The sequence below is a fragment of the Vigna radiata genome, chromosome 1 (genome assembly GCF_000741045.1).
Source record: "Vigna radiata var. radiata cultivar VC1973A chromosome 1, Vradiata_ver6, whole genome shotgun sequence".
NCBI classification, from domain to species: Eukaryota; Viridiplantae; Streptophyta; class Magnoliopsida; order Fabales; family Fabaceae; genus Vigna; species Vigna radiata.
The window spans coordinates 3,358,303-3,378,949 of record NC_028351.1 but is presented as its reverse complement, the minus strand read 5'-3'; the positions used below and the strand labels follow the sequence as shown (position 1 = coordinate 3,378,949).

Here is a 20,647-nt window from a genome sequence, read left to right as displayed (position 1 = left end):
TGTGTCAACTTTTATAAAATAAATAAATAATAATACGATAATAACTAAATAATATATATATATATATATATATATATATATATATATATATATATGTTATGCATACATCAATCCAACATGACCTATCAAATATTTTTTTATTAATATAACTTTTTTAAACTTGATATAAATGAAAAAACTTTCAAGGTAATAGTTAGTTTTTAAAATTGGATAAAAAACTATTAAATATTGCAACAGGTTATAAATGTCATGTGGTATTAGTATAATTTAATTTTTTTTCCTATTATAAAGTAATTAGTAAAACACGCAAAAAATATATATTTGAAGAGTTACACATTCTTAAATAGTCATATAACATAAAACTTCAATTATTTATATATAATATGCAATAAAAAATAATGTTTGACTCTGGTAGAAAAATGTTTTGGCACTATTTATTAAGTAAATATTTTAATAATGTGAGAGTGTGGAAGAGATAAGAGAGAATAGAGGGCTTTGGGTTTTGGTTTCTATTCTTGATGAAACATATGAGATGGGATAATAAAGTGAGTTCAGAACTTTGTTTTTGGACTATTATGCCTTTCATTTTCACATATCCTTTTCAATCTTTGTGCTCATTCAGTAACGTCCCTTTTCATATAACTTCATTCTTCATATCCTTCATCTCTTAATATATTTTGTTTTTTAAAGTAAACTTTTTTTTTTATATCTTTCTAAATTATTTTAAACTAATTTTTTCTTGGATAAAAAATAAACAATTGACATCCACCTTTTATAATTTATATATATTGCTTATTTGTCTTCAAAAGAAGGTTAAACACTCAAATTAATAATTTTACATTTTAAAGAAAAAAAAAGAAAAAAAGATACTTTACATAAATGAAAATACAAATTTAGTTATTTTATTGGGTCTAAAAAGAACAATATCAAAATTTTTAAGAAATGAAAAATAGGAAAGAATCTTATGGGAGGGTTTTTTTTTTCCAAACTTTTTATTTTCGCAGACTTTATTTCAGAATTTTTTTTTTCTTCCGAAGGTTTGATACTTCTAAGAGACTATTTTCTTTATTTTCAAAGCTTTTGCTAAAACTAAGAGACTTTTTTTTCATCACATGTTGGAACTTCTTGAATCCTTTTGCAAGAGTTGACAATTGGTGATATTATAATTCTATGAAGTATTTCAGCCGCGGTAACTAGAAACAATGGGTTATTTTCTTAACAATATTCTTAATTATCATTTTTTTATAATGTTAAAATTTTAAAAACAAAAAAATCTTTTTCTTTTCCATATATTTTGAAATAAAGTATTCATCATCTCGAGAATAAGTAACGTTTGAAGGTTTTAAGGAATGATATTCAATAATCATATCTTCTTCTTTTTAAGACTAAAGTTCTTTTGTGAAGATATTTTGGAGCATCATGTCTATCATTTAAGCATTTAAAGCATTTCATTGAGCTAGTCTTATGATTCATATATTCATATATATATATATATATATATATATATATATATATATATATATATATATATATATATATATTCCTATTTTAAATTACTAAAATACCTTTAGTTTATGAGGTAATTTAAAAACTTATATTTATTCTTCTTTAGCTTTTAGTTTCATGACTTATTCACATCAAACACATTAGTCATTTTTACCTTTTTTTTTTATTATTTAACTTTTATCTAATAATTGTTTAATATTCTGATTTAATAGTTATGTTGGAAAAATAATCAAAATAAATAATGATAATTATAATAATAAGAGAAAGATATGATTGATAGAATATTTAAATCCATTCAAACAAATAATAATTATATAGGATAAAATTATAAATGAAGAAAATGATTGGAAAAAGTCTAGGGTGAGACAAGGGGTGTTGTCCTAGAGAAAACACGCTCACTTTTTAGAACAAAACAAAATTATATACGCTTATTTCTCCATATATATATATATATATATATATATATAGATCGATTGATCAATGATTTTTGAATATTATGAACACCAATGTTTTATCACATGATGCTTTTGTTGTGTATTTGTTTATGTAAATATATAATATTTATATGTAGTAAGAAATAAACAAGAATCAACTTTAATACATTTTATTTAAATATAATAATAATTTGTAATAAATTTTATTAAAATAAAATAAATATAATAAAGTTAATATCGTTCATCCATAAACAAAATTATACATAAAATTAATAATTCATACAAAAATTAATTACACTAGGATAATATAGTTATTTTTTATATTATATTAAAAGTTTCTGACAAGGTATATCGTTATAATTTGTTTCTTAATATTTAACATTGATAAAAAAAAATATATGTATCATTTTCGCATTGAATACTTGATAATATAATCTAATATATGTGAGTTTTGAAATATTTGCGATTATTTTTAAACGGGTATCAGTCGGATACTGAATTGAGTAGCGAGTGAATTTTTTTTGTCGGATCGAGTTGTGGATGACACTATCCGTACCCGACCCGACCCGTTGTCATCATCCTTAGACATAGATGAGTAAAAACAATTATGTTATAAGTTTACGAAAAAGTCCAAAACTAACCTAAAATGCTTTTTTTTTTTTTTTCATTTCACCTATTGTTTTTCGTACATTTGTATTAGATTCACGCTTACTTTACCTTTTGAACACATCCCACGACTACTTTAGCGATCACTACAAGTTATTTTTTCTTCCTTTAGCACAAATGCACATTGGATTGTTTGGGTATGTTTTTATTTGATTTAATCAATTACTTTCATTCATAAGACACTATTTTAACTGCGTTCTGGAAGCTTTCGAACATAATCTGAGGACGACTTCGACGACCATCACAAGTAGTTTTTGCTTCCTTTAACACAGATGGATCTTCATATTGGATTGTTTGGATATGATTTTCTTTCATTTTATCAATTATTTTCGTGCATATGACATTGTTTTGAACAACATTTAAATAAATCTCGCATATCTTCAACCTGTTAAGATGACAACCAAACAGAAGACCAAACAAAAAAAGAAATGACAGAAGAGCGTGCAACTTTAATACCTAAACTGAAAAGGTTTTTTTATATAAGAACATGAAGACATGAGAAAGAAATCAAAAATATCAAAAGAGGATACAATACCTACAACTGAAATCTTTTTTAATAATTGGAAAAGAATTTAAATAATTTTAAATTTATTTAAAAAAATACTTTCACCCTTTTATTTAGTTTATATTTTGTTTTCAATATTAAATTTTAAAAATAAAAAACCATGCAAAATACAGCTCATAATAACCTAACTTTTGTTTCCCTCGTCCCATATTCTTTCCAAGTCTTTTCCTTTTTATGAACTTTTGATGAATTAGCTAAGAGATATTTATGGCATCCATGAGATAAAGACAAATATTAGTGGAGTTTTTGCGTATGACCTAACCTGACATGTCTTCCAAAAGAGAAATAAAAGAAGAAATATCACATTCTGTATTCGATTAAACATTTGAGATATTTATACTCAATAATATAAGAGAAAGAAATATCAATATAACTAATGAAAATTATACAATTATTAAAAATATTAGTTTTGGACAATTTTTTCAGACATATTTTCAGATGAGGGAAATTAGAATTAATTTCTTGTGTATAAGTTAAAATTAATTTCAATGTGAGAGAGCAACCTTGATGGGAGAAAGTGTTGTGATGGGAATAAGAAGGAAAAAAAAGTATAGCTAATGAAGACAAAAATATTTAATTTTCATTTAGATAATAAAATTTAACATGTGGTTGTCAAATATTTATGTAAAATATCGTTTGTCACCTATAACAAAATTTAATACAACTATAAATAAGAAACTAAATTCATTATTTTAGAAATCAAACAAAATAATAGTTTTGAATAAAAACCAGTTTCATATTTTCATTATAATTGATAAAATAAAAATGTATTTAACCTTTTAAAAGTTAATATGATTTCTTTTTACTATAAATATGAAGAGTTAATTTTGTAGCGATTATAAAAATACCCGTGGTTAAGAATTTATTTTGTTTATAGTTTTGCATTTATAAGACGCATGGTGCATAAAAGAAATTATGATTCTTGCATATTTACACATAAGGTGAACATGTATAAAATAAACTTGCAATCTTTCAAGTGAATAAAAAAATAAATAAAATTATGATTAGGTTAAAATTTTACCAATGAACTCGTTTACTTTGTTAAACGAGACGAGTTCATGACACCTTAGGCTCCATCAAATAGGAAAGACAAGGATATTCTACATAAAATTCTATGTGAAATTTTATGGTTATTTTTTTGGACAATGATATTTGAACAACATTTTTTTGATAACATTTAAACATCGTCTATGTGTCATTATGTGATTGGTCCAAAATTACTTCACGATCAATAATAATAATTATAAATTACTCCACAATAAATAATAATAATTATAAACATCAACATTGACCAATCACAGAATGACACATAGACGATGTTTAAATGTTGTCAAAAAAATGTTGTTCAAATATCATTATCCTATTTTTTTATATAAATTTTAATCGAATATTTAATAAGTTAAATTTAAATAATTCGACTTATCAAGGCTCTAAAAAATTTTAATAGTTATTTATTGTATCTTTCGAACATCATAAATATTATAATCAGTTATAATTAGTTTTGAAAACTTTTTATGAGTAACTTTGACAAATAATAAAAGAAATTTATTTCGTATGTGAATATGAAATTTATATGATCATTTTGTTGTTAAAATGTAATTTTAAAGATTAAATTACCAAAAGATTAAGAACTGTTTTATTAACAACTTATAATATTCCGAAGCTTATTTTGAATTTTTACATATTCAGAAATTAAATCAATATTTTATATTTTGAAAGACTAAATTTAGAATATTTAAGATCGAATTTATCCATTTATCTTAAATAAAAATAATTTGCATATTAATACGATTTTTCAATATTTATAGATGTTGTTTTCCAATAAGATTTAAGGCTTTATTCGAATAATTTAATATTTTATTAAATGTCAATATTAGTATTAGGGTTAAATTTGTAATTCTATTTTAGGTTTTTGCTTCTTTTTTTTTTCGAAGCACATAATATTAGATTTCAAGTGAAGTTCCTAGCCGTGGATTCATGTCGGTGCCTAGGAAGCATGTTCAAACTCAATAACATAGGCTACCGACAAACTTCACTTTTCTATTTCCAATCAAAACTCTCCACGTGTCAAATATTTACTCTAATACAACTTAAGTATAATATGAATATTAATAAATAAGTTAACTTTTTTTATATTAATTTCACATCCCATTTAAATTTAATATATTAAACGAAAACTTGCGTTGATTTACTATGTACGAGAATTTGCTGCGTTGATTTTTTGTGTTCGGATGCATTGATTTGCGAAGAAAGAAAAACGAGAAAATGCAACGATTTGTAAAATTGTACTCATTTTAATATCTTTCAATTTTGTAAAGATTTGCGATAATTTATACCAAAAAATCATATACGTCCCTATTGATAAAAGAAACAAACCTGTACATATATTCAATTACATCTTTTTGTATGTGGTTACATTGGAAATGAGGGTGGAATTAGGGTCCATAATGGTTGTACCAGGAAGGAAGAAGGAAGAGTAGTCTTCGAGGGTAAGGAAGGAAGGGGAACCAATTTCCATGTGAAATGAAGAAGGTGTGGAAAGCTTACGTGAATGGTGCAAAATTTGGGAAAGAGAGAGTATACTGATTTATTTCCTCTAAAGATATCTGGAACCCCACTTTCTTGAGTAAAATTCATTTAATAATTATTTTATTCTTATAATAAGTGTAAAATAAATATAAATATATTATATTACAAACTAATACTATATTTAAAAATAAAATTATTTTATTAAATTATAACTTTTTTATTTTTTAAAAACTAATTTTAATAATTTTTTTAATTTTTTATTCTTTATAAATATTTTTATAATTAAACATAACATTAATAATTATCATTTTATATTACTTTAATAGCTAGGGATATTTTGGTAATCTTCAATTTCTATCAATTAAATAAAAATTTTAAATCTGTCACATCAATTAAATCCTACACTAATTTTCATAAACTTTATTTTCAAATTCATTCTCAATTACTCACAAAGCCACTAAAAAAACAAAAAAAAAAATTACCCTCAAATCTACTCAAATCCATTCAAATCATCTCTCCCAAATAATCTCCTTCAAATTCCTAAAAACAAACAAAGCATAAGATTTAAATAATACATACTAGATAACAATAATAATAATAAAGTATTTTTGAAATATAATTCAAACATTTATTCTTTTTAAAAGGGCATGATTTTAATATAATAAAGGTTTGAAAACTTGTAATAAAATTTTTCTTTTTCAAAGATAAAGTATAGACAACATAAGTTTGAGAGACAAAATAGTAGCATTAGTGTAATTAATAATTTTTTTTCATGTAGTCGTCTTTATATACACTTCTTCGAAAAAGATTGATTACTAAAAGCATTGAATTTCTCATAGGAATGTAGTCTTTTAGTACGAGTTCAAATGTTATGTTACGTCTTGAAAAGGCAATTGTGTTGCTTGTATGGAAGAAACAAACAAAAGACATAAAGGAAACATTGTCAAAATATCTTCTTATATCTTAACGTTTTTCTTATTGATACAAAACTTTTGAAAAAGGCTTTGTACTATTCTTATCTGCATAGAAAAAGAAAACACAACACAACAAACAATGAAGTTCTACCTCGTACATGCATAAGAAGCGTTATACGTTTATTAAGTGTTTAGGCATTGTACGTGTATAACTGTTTCTATTTGAGTAATGCTCAACGTTTAGGATATGGTTTATACATACAACATTTAGAGAACTTATCCTAGACAATTTATTTGATAAATGTTATTTTGTTATACATTTTTGTTAAAATTCAAAATGAGGTTTGCTTAGAAAATCTTGTCTTAATAAGCCACAATAAAAAACATCAGCAGAATAAAATAGACAAAAGAAAGCACGGTCAATGACAAGGACAAAAGAAAGCACTATCACTAGCAGATAAAACTAAGCCACAAAATTTGGCTAGTAGAGGATTCAACTCCTTTATCCAACCTAGACAAGTGTGACCCAACTCGACATAAGGCAACAAGTCTGGGAAAGGAAAAATAGAGAATAGTTTATTCCTACAAGAAGCGAAGTTAAAAGCCAAAGATTGCAAGGACAACTATATACTACAATATCCTAACGCGTGACAAGTTCAAAGTTAAGATGATCATGCATAAGTGTAGCCCGATGTTCCAATTGGTTTTCTGTACCTAGTTTCGGGTCTTTTGAGCAAGTCTGATGTTTGGTGTTTATTATAAGGGTTCTTTAGAATTTAGTTGGCTACCAAGAGTATTAAGAACCTAGTTTAAAGCAAGGGAAATGAAATACATGAGTTTTAGTTGTAGGGTGATTAGTTGAAACTTGATTCCTGACCAAATCATCAAAATGGTATCTACTTTAAGTTGTAAACTTGTTTTTAAATCATTCTCAATGCCTAAAATGTCATTTTGACCATTTAGATGGGTATGGGGGACAACCAAGGTTAAATTAGAGGTTTTCACTCTTTTAGTGTGGCACTTAGCTGCAGTAGGTTGGCGCTTAGGCGTTAGTTTTGTTCGAAGAATGGTGCTCAACTGCAAGGGTGTGTCACTTAGCGCTAGGGTCCTTTGCTTTCTTTCTTTGTTATGCAATTCTTGTGCGTTTGCGGTTTATCTTAGGGATTAGTTGGTACTTTATAATATGTTTGGTACAGTTTATGAAATGTTATTAAAGTTTACGAATGATGTTAAGGTATGTATCAAGTTGTGTTTGAATAAAAGTTTCTAAGGAGAAATTCTAAGTGATTGTTTCAAGTGTAGTGTATGAATGTAGAAAGCTTAGTATTAGCGGTTATCTGACACTCTAATGGTTATTCATTCTCAATTGGAGAGGAGTGATGCATGTGGTGAGAGTAGTAAGAGGCCTTAGTCTAGGTGCTTCATTATGGCCTAAGATGCAGAACAGACTAACCTTGTGAGTGTGGTAGGATGAAATCCATTGACAATTGTTCTACAGAGCAGTAGAGGCCACAACAAGTGCATGACTCACCATAACTTGACATTCATACTTTATCCAGATGGTAAGGTCTAGGTTCATGGTATACTTAGGATATTTGTTTAACTTTGAATGAAATGTGATGTATGATGAATCTTAATACTTTGTGTTGGTTTATTTTTGTATTAGCTTACCCTTTGTGTGTTCCTTGTTTGTTTGTTCGTGTATGCTTGCTTTTTTTTTACAGTGATCACCTGATTTGTGTGAGTATAAGTTGACGATTTTTCTATGAAGTATGTTTTGGAAGGTGATAATACATATGTATAGCTTGATTAGAGTAGATAGTTTTATATAGATGTATTTTGAGAGACCTTATATAGATATTTAGTTTTATGTAAACATTTAGTTCTTTTCTCTCTTGACATTATAAATATAGAATATATTATAGTTATGTTGAATAACTGTATATATAGTTATTTTATATTTTTCTTAAGTTTAATGGTTATATTTTATTAATTTTATGACACTTCTTTATAAAATAACGTATATTTATTGCTTCAATAATCACTTCTCAAACCAATAAAAATGTTTTGTTAGTATCCAGATATTATTAGGTTAAAAAGATATTATATCTCCTAAAAAATTTTTATTGATAAGGTTAGTTGTTATAATATTTATTAATGATAAAAGTTAAACACTTAATCTCTTCTATTTTTTTTTAAATTATCAAACTATTTTTATATCTCATTTTTTTGTTTAATCATCCATTAACAGTTTCTTTTTTACATTATGTTGATCTTCCTAGATTCATGGTACATGTTTTGGCTTAATTAAAAACCTCCAAAAGTGACACTTAAATTGATGAGGTGACCTCAACACATCAAAGTGCTTGAACATAAAGTTTTCTTTAATTAGAAGCCTACACCTTACCCTATTTTGTTTCCATATTTTTTTTTTCATTCATGCTTTGATTAAGTAGAAACCTGTTGTATTCTTACATTAATTAACGTCTCAATTATTAAAAGAAAACTGGCTGTTTACATTTTTATTTTCATTTTTCAATGAACTTGGCTGTCATGTCAACCTTAAATTTTCATTATGCAAACAATTCAATCAAAAATATTAAAATTCACGAGATCTAAAATTACATAAACCAAGAAAATAAAAGAAAACTAAGGTAATTACTTGTGATAGCAATGATGGAACATGGAATGGTAGTGACATATAGATTGTGATGTAGTAATGGCTATAATTAATTAACCGTAATGTATTCGGGTTAGTAAATAAAAGAAGGTGATAACAAAATGATGTGATGAGAAAGAAAAAACGAAGAGAAAAAAAAGAGAAAAATCTTAGAAAAAAATTGATTGGATATTGCTAGTCATTTAGATTTAGGGTTTAGTCATCTTTTATTTAATGAATACGATAAATAAAAAAATATTTTAATATAGATTGAACTACAAAGTTACAATATTTTCATTGTGATTAAAACTAATGTAAAAAAATTCATAATAAAAGTTAATTTAAAATAAAATATTGATGATTAATTTTTAAATAAAAATTAATAAGTGTAATAAATTTAAAGCATAATGTAATTGGTATAAAGTAATTAAAATTGTTTTTAAGTTAAAACATTTTTTAACTTTAATTGCAACAAAATAAACATTTCTTAACTTTAACAGTAGGTGCAGGAATTACCGTAGATGAATAACTTTTTTCTTTCAAAGAAAATAAATTATTAATTTATCATTTTTAAAGTATATGTACAGTAAATATCCGCATATCTTATTTTAAAAGTATATGATTAAGTAAACATCAATATCTGAAATTTACAATGTCCTGAAAATTAAAAGAAAAATTATTGTAATTAATAGCATTTAATCACATAATTTATGACTAAAATGTTAAAGGTTGGCACAAACCATAATTAATTAGATTCATCATTTTGTTTTTTAAGTTTAGTGATGATTTTGAGTTTTTCAGTAATTAAATGGTGCTATTTTCTGGTTATAATATGGGGAAAATAAGGTATAAATATAAATTAATTAGCAGATACACCATCATTGAACATTTAATTTGTAAATGGATTTGGACACATTTTAATCCACATTTTTCTAAAAAAAATATATATGTATTGTTTTTTTATGGAGAGGTTAGGTTCAATGTTTCTAAGTATAAAATGAGAATGAAACATTGTTTTTTTCCTTTGTATGGAAAATTTAGTTTGATGTTTCTAAGTCTCTTAAAACCTACTACTACCCCTACGAGGTATGGCAGCGCTCAGAGCACGCACAACGTAGTTATTCATTACACGTTTCACCAATCAAAATATTTTCTCTTATTTCTTTTATTAATATTCAGCTATTTCTTTGTTGAATAATTCTTTTTTATTAAATTTTTATAGTTATCCATGAATACCTCCTAAAAAAAATATATATATTTTTTAATATATTTTTTGTCGTAGCATAATTGTATAGATTTGTCCTTCTTGTTAAAAGTCAACTTAATCAAATTATAAAAAATCATTCTCTCTAAAATAGAAATTTAAATAAAAATACATTTAAAAAATATTTTCCATAGACCTTTCTACATTGATAATAACATGTGCAATATTTCTCGAATTTTAAAAAAAATAAATTTTAAATAAATAAATATAAAAAATCTATGGACATTATAGTTATTTTTATTTTATTATAAAATATAGTTTTCTATAAATTTATTTATTATTATTATGTCAGAACTAATCAATTGAATATTAAAATAGAGATGTAAAAAGTAATATAATGATACAAGGATTGATATGTTGACACGTCTAGATGATAAATACATTCAAATGACACAATATTTTTTAACTTTTTCTTCCAAAATTAATCTCTTGCTTTTGATAAATTTGTGTCAAAGTATCCTTTTTGTAATGATACATATATGTATATAGGAAAATATTCTTTGACAAACCTAAACTTTTTACATTTATTTGATATTACTCTTATTTTTTATTCTTTTATTTCTTGAAAAAATACAAAAGTTTACACTTTTATAATCATTTCATCCTTATATTTTGATCAAATGAATGTAAAAGTGTGTCATGATATCATTATTCATGTATATATTAAGTGATCAAGTGTAAGAAGGTATATTGCTTCATTAGGATTCTTGTACTCTTATATAAATGATTTTGCTATTATGTATTGTGTATGTTATGATATAGTGTGATGTGACTTATATATGTGGATGTGTTTTATATATACATTATGAGATGGTTTTAAAATAATAAGCTCATCATTGTGTACAAATGTTATGAATTGTTATAATAGCACTTAATACATGATAAAGTGATGTTAAAAATGGCAATTGTAAGAATTGTTATAATAACACTTAGTACTTATGATAATTAGCAATTACATTAATTACTATGTTTATAGTGCAAAAATATATTAATTTCGAAGAAAAGCATAATGGTATGAAAAGAGTGAAATCAAATCATTGATAGATAGAGATGATATTTTGGAATAATGAGTTGTACAATAATTTTGATAATCCAATTGTTGTTTGGAGTCTTGCTAATTTTTCTCCAATAATGTATGCAATGAACGTCGTTTCATGAGAGACAAAGTTGTGGGTTTTCAAAGCTCTTGTACTGCCAAATAACTATATATAGAGATACTTTTGAAACTTCATGTGCAACATACTAAGCTACAATCTCAACAATTTCACTATCAACAACACTTCATAATAAAAATTAAATTCACTTTTATTTCAAAATAATTTTCCTTAGTGTTAATAATGTTAATAATTTAAATTTGAAAGCTAAAAGTGACTCAACTAATTGATAGAATAACAATTCTCAATTAAATATTAAACTACTCACAACTAGATTAAAAAACACTAAGGATACGAAGAGTTTAAAACAATAAATCAAAATTAGAAATGCTAAAAATGTTTTATTATTAATTATTTTTTAATTAGTGGGATTTGTTTATAAAATAACATTAAATGAATTTATAATGAAAAAAGAAAATAGAATTTATTAAGATCAAACTATAAGTTTTATCTAAAGTAATTTACGTTAACTAAATTTATCTACACAATGTTAAAATATTTCTGTAATGGACATGAAAATTGAAATTATTTTATCAACATTTTAAAACTTACAAAAATGGTATTTTATGGAAGATAGAAAATATTTGATTTTGTACACGGATTATGGAATTTTATATCAATTCAGATATAGAAGATTCCCTGAGGGGATACATTTTGTATATGATAAAGATTTTTTATATAAGTTCATTACCTTGAGTATAAAAAATTTGACATTTTATACTAGCTAACGCTTTAATTCGTATAATAAGTTTCATTTTTTATATTTATTAAAGCTTTGACCAATATAAAAAATCTTACTTTCTATACCAGTTGGAGAGTTAACCGGTATAAAATATTACTTTTTGTATCGTTTGAGCATTAGCCAGTAAAAAGAGTATCATTTTTTTAATATCAGGTTTTTATGTGCTACCTACCGCATATAAACTTATATAAAATTCAAACCAGAATAGTCCCATCACAATTTACATAACATATAAAAGGAAGAAAGATAATTACTATATTTCCTAAAATTTACACATCAAATAATACTTTCTAACCTCATCAAACAATAAATACATATCATATTTACACAAAAAATCAGAAAATACTAAACATCATCTTCTATAAACACTTAAAAGGAAGAAAACCCAGTGCTCCTGAAACTCTTTAGGACATCTTGATCCATTGGAGATGCATCACAAAAATCTACACAATTAACCACTCGAATCAACTTATAATGATAAATACTTAAGATATTGGTTTTAAAATGATCACGTTACCGAATTCCATAAATCAACAACATTTGTGAATATGATTTTTTATATCTCATTACATAAAATCTACACTCAAAGCTTCCCAGTTGATGTGGACACTACAAGTTAAATTCATATAATATCATAAACTTTATAATTGTATTTCAATAGTTTGAAAGATTAACTACTTACAATTGGCGCAATGAACTGCAACTTTTTTCTAAAGACAATATGTGTTCTCTACAACACTAAATAAGCCTCAATCACTTTGTAAAAGTTAAATATATATTGAAATTTATGCCTAACATGAAACTTAGTAAAATTAAATTATGTGTACATAACAAATAAATTATTAAAACACTTACGCTATTAGTATACTTTTAATTGCCAAAGTGTTAGGTTTCTTGTGTAATTAACACAAGAGAACCATAAGAGACTATTGAGGAAGAATTAGTAGCAATTTTCAGTTGATCAATGTAGATTTAAATAATATTGGTGTTAAATAATATTTATACAAATATAACTTAATTTATAAAAAAAAAAACATACTCACTGTGCAAATAAGGTGCTATGTAGACTTGTTTATATCATACCCACCCTAGCATATGACATCAAAGTTTGTTACCTTTTTCTTTTGTGTGGTGTTTTTGTTATCTTTTTCTTTTGTATGAAATGTATAATCGTTTAAATCATACCCACTCTAGCATATGACATCAAAGTTTGGCTCACTTGATGGTCAGTTTAATGTATTAGAAGTTGTATGGTCATCTTGAACTTGATGTTTTGAACCACATTAAAAAGGCTTTATTGTGCTTATCACTGACCCGCTTCTAAGGCATTCATAGATTATTTCTCTTTACTATGCCTTTATGAGCACTTAAGTAAGAGTGTGAGGAACCAATGGTGAACAAAACACCATCAACGCCACCAAAGCACGAGAGCCACAATGGTAAGCCACCACCGATTGACCAATCACAACGAAACCTTCGACAGGAGTAGTGAATGACAACGATGAGAGCAGTAGTCTTGGGGAACAATAATGACGACGAGAAGGCTTGAAGAGTAGGGAGGTGTAGAGGACGTTTGGAAAAGAAACTGAGAAGCTAATAGTGCTGCAAAGAAGAACACATTAAACATTGTATATCGATTATAATGACAAATCGATATAGAAAACTTCTTCCATATGACAAAAGTGTCATTACATAACTTTCTATACTAATTATTGGTGTAATTAGTATATAAAATATTATACTTTATTATCATTTTGTAACTATGTTACTTTTTATACCAAACAAATTATAATCCGTATAAAAAATTGCCATAAAAAATGTGTTTTGCATTAATAATAATGAAATTTTATTTGAAAATATTCAATTAGAGATTTGACTTTCACATAGAATTTCATCATATCATATGAAGTTGTAAAAGAAAAATTTCTTTGTGCGGTGAATAACTTTAAATAACATTACCTATCATAATTACTATTACATTTATTTAAACAATTTTTTTAACTAAATGGTTAAAACTTATTTTGCATTTAACATCGGTGAATAAAAAAAATCCTAACTGCCTTTCTTGCATTCTTTTATTCGAAATTTTTATCTCCTATTATATTTTTTTTTTTCTTGAGATTCTTCGCATTCAAATTTTAAAAACGTACATAAAGTTTTTTCTTTAATCCACAATTATACAAACATTCGTTTATTCTATTTAATTCACTAAATTATTTCTTCGTAGTTACTTAAATAAATGTCAATTTTAGATTCAAGTGACTCAAAGAAATAACACATGCAAATTCAGAGATTGAATTAAAATCATGAAAATAAAATAGAGAACCAAAAATGAAACTAAAGTGTAGCAAAATTATAGTTCAGTCAAAACCTAAAAAAGAAAAAAAAACATTATTCAAACATAACAAGGACATAAATCCATCATTCAAAATCCCAAGGCTCATGCATGTAACACCATTTTCTCATTAATTGTTTGGCAGAAGAAGACCAATATATTAACAACCTCCTAACCACTCACCTACAATTATCCTCCATACATATACATGATATATATATATATATATATATATCATATTAATATTTTTTAATAAATAGGTTTCATTAAGTGAATTTTGATAAGTCACATATTTTTCTTTAATTTTTTTTATAATATTTTAGTATATTATAGATAATTGATACTACTTAAAGTGTTAATCTACATAGTTTAGTTACAGATCCTTGTTTTATTTGCATGACTTAAACAAGGGTGAGAGTTGTTAATTGTAAGAACAGGTTCATTGGTTGTGGGTAGGTATAAAGGGAAATGAGAATTGGCCACACATTCATGCATTGTCTCTTCCCCAATTCCATGGGAAATATTTTTGTTTGATAATAATTCATGTCACATCATACACTTTCCTCATCTTAGAACTTCTAAACCTATTGTTTGGTACTTGTATTCTCTCTTCCTACTTATGATGTTAAACTAACCCATTGCACAAAACAAAAAGTTTAATCAATGATTGTCAAGTTGAACATATTTTCTTCACACTCAAATAGTACAAATTAATAGATTAATCCAAAATTAAATTAAGGGTGTTTTAGGAATGACATTATTTAAAAATATTATATATCTTTTTTACACGTTATTATTTATATCTGGGCAACATAAAAAGAAATATTATGAATTTCATAGTATATATGAATTTCATAGAAGAAGGTACAGTGGTTGGACCCACCTTCATTAGAATCTAGTCTTCTCCAATAATGTATTCATGGGATGAAACCTCGTTACAAGAGAGACAAATTTTTTGGTCTGATAGTGTAGTAGGTTTTGTGGCAGTCACCAAACAAAAGAATGAGTGACAATAAAATAATGGAAAATTTATTTATTTTTCATGCATATATTGTTAAAATAAGAGTTTAAGCTAACTTGGTCTTAGTCTTATATAAGTTAATTGATAGAATTACAAAATCTTTATAAAGACCATATTTTTAATATAATTTTTTTTATAAAAACCAACGAGTAAAAGATATATACAAGTTAAACTGAATTATTGTTGGACTAAATCGAATTCTAAAATTGTTAAGTAAACTTAATCGTGTAATTGTTTAAATTCATTAAACTAGAGTTAAATAAAATAAGTTACTTTTTCGGATTGAAGTATGGTTAATAAACATCTTTTTTTTATGTAATATTTTACTTTATTTTAAGCTGTATTTACAAAAGTTGTATTAAGGAAAAGAGTTATTGGAGTAATGAGAAAATTGAATTTTATTTAAGCTACATTAATCAATATCATTTCCCTTTATTGAACAATTTATAAGCTTTTATTCAAATAAAAAGTTGGTGCTAGTGGTGGATGTATATCACCTTTGAAGTATGGTATTTATGGTTTGGATAAACATGAAGAGAGAATATCTTAATGTCGAAGTTATACAAATTTGGCAACCACAAAAAGTTCTTAGTAGTAATTTCTTAATTAGAATGTAAATATGTTTTACCAATATAATTCAAATGCAAATAATTTTATAACAACTTAAATGTTAATAAGTTCAATAAGACCCTTCGCATTCAAATATGTTTGAATACGATTTATTTATTTATTTATTTCTAGTTTCTGTTTTTTTTTTCTTTTAATAATAAAGTTCCCGAAAGCAAGTAACAGCTATTTCTTTTTCTTTCTTTTTTTTTATTTCTTTTGGTTTCACGTAATTTATGTACTTTTGTGTTGATCACTTCTTTGGGATAAGATGGAGTTGTTCATATATGTTACTCAACGTTTGTTCGTATTATACTTCTCACGAAAAGATCGTGTGCTTTTGGATAAATATCCAATCTCACTATTACGTTGGATATAAAGTATTGTTTGCATGTTTGAGATATTTATTTCTCATTTATTCCATCTTTAAGAAAATAATTTAACTTAAGTAATTAATATAAAACCTAGTTAATTTCAAGCTTTACAATAAATCACTTGGTTTAACTTAAGAACTCAACGTTAATATCATCGATATTACTAACGGAAAAAAGTAGATATATGTAACTCAAAGTTTGTCATAATCATAATTACTAGAAAAAAAAATAATAGACGTCTTTTGTGTATGTTTTCATTATTGTTAATTATTTGATATTTGTTATTATTGAATGAAGACAGATAACATGATCAAGATAGGAGATAAGAAGGTTACATACGTTGAAAGTGGTAAGTAGGAGAAGATTGAATGAAAAAAAAAAAAAGAGTATAAAAGTAATTAAAAAATGTATAAATTTTAATATTGTTATAAATAATTATTATTGTTGAATAAATTAAAGTGACATTGGTGTAAGCATAAATAAAACTATGTTTTAAATGCTATATACATATAAGTTAATCTTTACATGGCTGGGGAATGATTAGTATTTTTGGATAAATAATACTAAATAGACTCGTAGTTTTAAATAGTTAGATTGTTTAGAAACTATTACAATTCATTTAAAATGTATAATTCCATTGTTATTTAACCATGAATATTTATTATAAGATGGGTATATATTTTTGTAAAATCTTCTAGGTTAACTGCCAATTATATAACAAAATTAAAATTATTTAAATATATTAGATATGATTTAGGATATAAATCACACAATTAAATTATGAAACATTATAAAAAATATAATATATATATATATATATATATATATATATATATATAATACTTTAACACGATTATTCACTTTGACAATCAAATGACATAAAAGTATACTTGATATACTAACTTATCAAATACATTTATTTCATACGTCATATCATTAATTTGTAATTAATATGTAGTATAATATGATCGGTTGAATAAAGTCATCATTAAAATTCGGAAGATGTAATTTGAGTGTCAAAGTGAATAATCGTGTCAAAGTATTATTATTATTATTATTATATATATATATATATATATATATATATATATATATATATATATATATATAAAGTAAATTTTTTAATATTTGAATATGTTGAGATGAATGTGAAAGAGAAAGGGAAAGAGATAAAAAATAGTTGTATTATGACATAATGAACATGTGATGAATAGCATAGTAAACATCTATGTGAATAACGACATGAAATTGTGTTTGAGTGTTGCTAAAACATGCATTATCACGGTGATTTGGCTTCTATATGATATGAGAAGAGAAGAAAGTGAAATAAAACAGTTGCGTGCAGAGTGAGTGGGTGAGGTGTTCCTGGTCAAATTAAGGAGAAAAATAACCTCAAAAAAAGTGAGAAACGACACATCCAAAAGCATGAAACCACCTCACAAGTTGTTATGCAAGCCACGGTTCTCTGAACCCACAAAAGAAACAACTATTTAAGGAGTTATGTTTCCCCCAACACAGTCTTTTTCTAAGCAACATTTCACACCTTTCTCTTCTTCTCCCTTCATTTCGTTCCCTCTATTCCCTCATCCTATCTTCACTTATAAACATTCTCACCGAAAACATTGTCATTCCATTGTAGCCATTCTTGTGCCAGGTTCGCCTCTTTTCTTTATACTTAGGATCATCGGAAGCTGTTTGTGATTTTTGTGTGTGAGATGTTGAGTGTGTCAACAGATTCCTTGTTTGGAAAGTGATTGTCTTGTTTGTCAGAAGCTAAGATTGAATGAAACTCATGAGTTTGTTTCTCGTTTGCAGGACTTTGAAAGTTTTTGATGGATGCAATGGAGAACTATTATTATAGCCAGAGAGACACAATGGCAGAGGAAGCGTTTGATTTGCCACCAGGGTTCAGGTTCCACCCCACGGATGAAGAACTGATCACTCATTACCTCTCACAGAAGGTTCTTGACAACTGCTTCTGCTCAAGGGCCATTGGAGAGGCTGATTTGAACAAGTGCGAGCCATGGGATTTGCCTTGTGAGTGATCTTTTTGGTCCTCTTGTGGGGTTTTTGATTCTTAATTATGGTAAATGGTTTAAGTTTCTTGTGGTTTTTCAGGTATGGCAAAAATGGGTGAAAAGGAGTGGTATTTTTTCTCCGTGAGGGACAGAAAATACCCAACTGGGCAAAGGACTAATAGAGCCACCGGTGCTGGTTACTGGAAGGCCACCGGCAAAGACAAAGAGATATACAAGGCAAGGACACTCATTGGGATGAAGAAAACTCTGGTTTTCTACAAAGGAAGAGCTCCCAGTGGTGAAAAAACCAACTGGGTCATGCATGAATACAGATTAGAAGACCACCATTCTATGCACAATCCACACAAAAAGGCCATGGTAAAGTTGGTTTTCTGTTCAAGCTTTTTGTTTTTGCATGTTTTAAACTATTTCACCAATGTTTGTTGTTTCCATTTCAGAATGATTGGGCCATCTGCAGGATTTTTGAGAAGACCAACTGCGGGAAGAAAATGCAGATTTCTGGTTTGGTAAGGTTGAGTTCCTTTGGGAAGGAGATGCCTTCGCTGATGGATTCTTCTCCATACAACACGACTGAAGCAAAACCTGTTTTGGGGGAATCGTCACAGTTCTCATCAGATCGAAACCAGAGTGATGAAAACATAGCTGAGAGCTTAGAAACTCTGATGATGGCATCTTCATCTTCATATTCTTCAAACCCCTTTGATGTTTCCCCTGCTTCTTGGAGTGTGCCCCACCAATCCCTCCAAGCAGGGAACTCAAACTATTCCATGGATGAAGAACAACAGTCCATGTTGGGGATGGTGATTGAAAACCATGGATCAAGCACAACCCTAAGAACTCATAAAGCACTGAATAATGACTTTGATGCTGACACTTCCTCTTTCATCTACAATGATGAAATCTTTCACAGATCATTCGGGAACCAGGAATATTCATCACCTTCTCTGTGGGGATTCTAAACAAATTCAACAACTATACTATATATATATATATATATGCAGTTAATGTTAGGATAATAGTAATGGATCTTATAATCAGGGATTACTATAATAGTAATAGTAAAGATATTGTTATTACTAGTAAAGATATTCTTATAATAGTAAAGATATATACCTCAGGGATTAATATTGTTATTACTATTATTATAATATTATACATGTACATTAATTAAATTAAGTTCATGTTTAGTACACTAAATGGATGTTTTAGTTTTCCAAAGTTGCATGGTTTGACAGTTTTACATCATAATAGAATTTTTTTATAGTACCAACTTTTTATATGGCAGTTCTCTGTTGTACTATTTTTTGTTTTGTGTTTTCATGTTTATCAATAAAGTAAAATTGATCGTATATAAATTATTGCAATCATTTTTTATAAGGTTAAATTAGATTTAAAATTTATTTATTAAACCTATAAATTTATTATTAATGTCTATTTTTACATTTCAAATATATATTTCTTGACATGAAAAAGATTTATTTAAGGTTTCATATATAATATATAAATAAATTTAAAATTAATTTATAAAATAAAATTGAATTCAACTATTAACATATGTAGATGTTTTTAGGAATGATTGGTTATTAGTGAGAACCAAACTTTTGTTTCATGTGAAATTGAATTAGGTTGGTATTGAACTTATTCTGTAACTGATAATAAGACTCAAATAAGTAATTTTCCTCATGAATTGGAATATTAACTTTTTTTGGTAGAAAGTAATGATTTGCATAATTATGCAAATGAGGCCCTAATAGGTACTTACAAGGATTATTAAGGAAAACAAATGAAAATCACTTTAAACACTTTAACTTTTTGCTTTGGAAGAAGCCAAACTCAAAA

General features: G+C 26.2%; 1 protein-coding gene across 1 annotated transcript; it reads left to right on the top strand.

Moving 5' to 3' along the window:
- Positions 1–18,202: 18,202 nt before the first annotated feature.
- Positions 18,203–19,943, top strand: LOC106768379 (NAC domain-containing protein 100). Its single transcript, XM_014653516.2, has 4 exons — positions 18,203–18,423; positions 18,585–18,806; positions 18,888–19,165; positions 19,246–19,943. The coding sequence occupies exons 2-4, from the start codon at positions 18,602–18,604 to the stop codon at positions 19,765–19,767; spliced, it is 1,005 nt and encodes a 334-aa protein (XP_014509002.1). The 5' UTR covers positions 18,203–18,423; positions 18,585–18,601; the 3' UTR covers positions 19,768–19,943.
- The last annotated feature ends 704 nt before the right edge of the window (positions 19,944–20,647 follow it).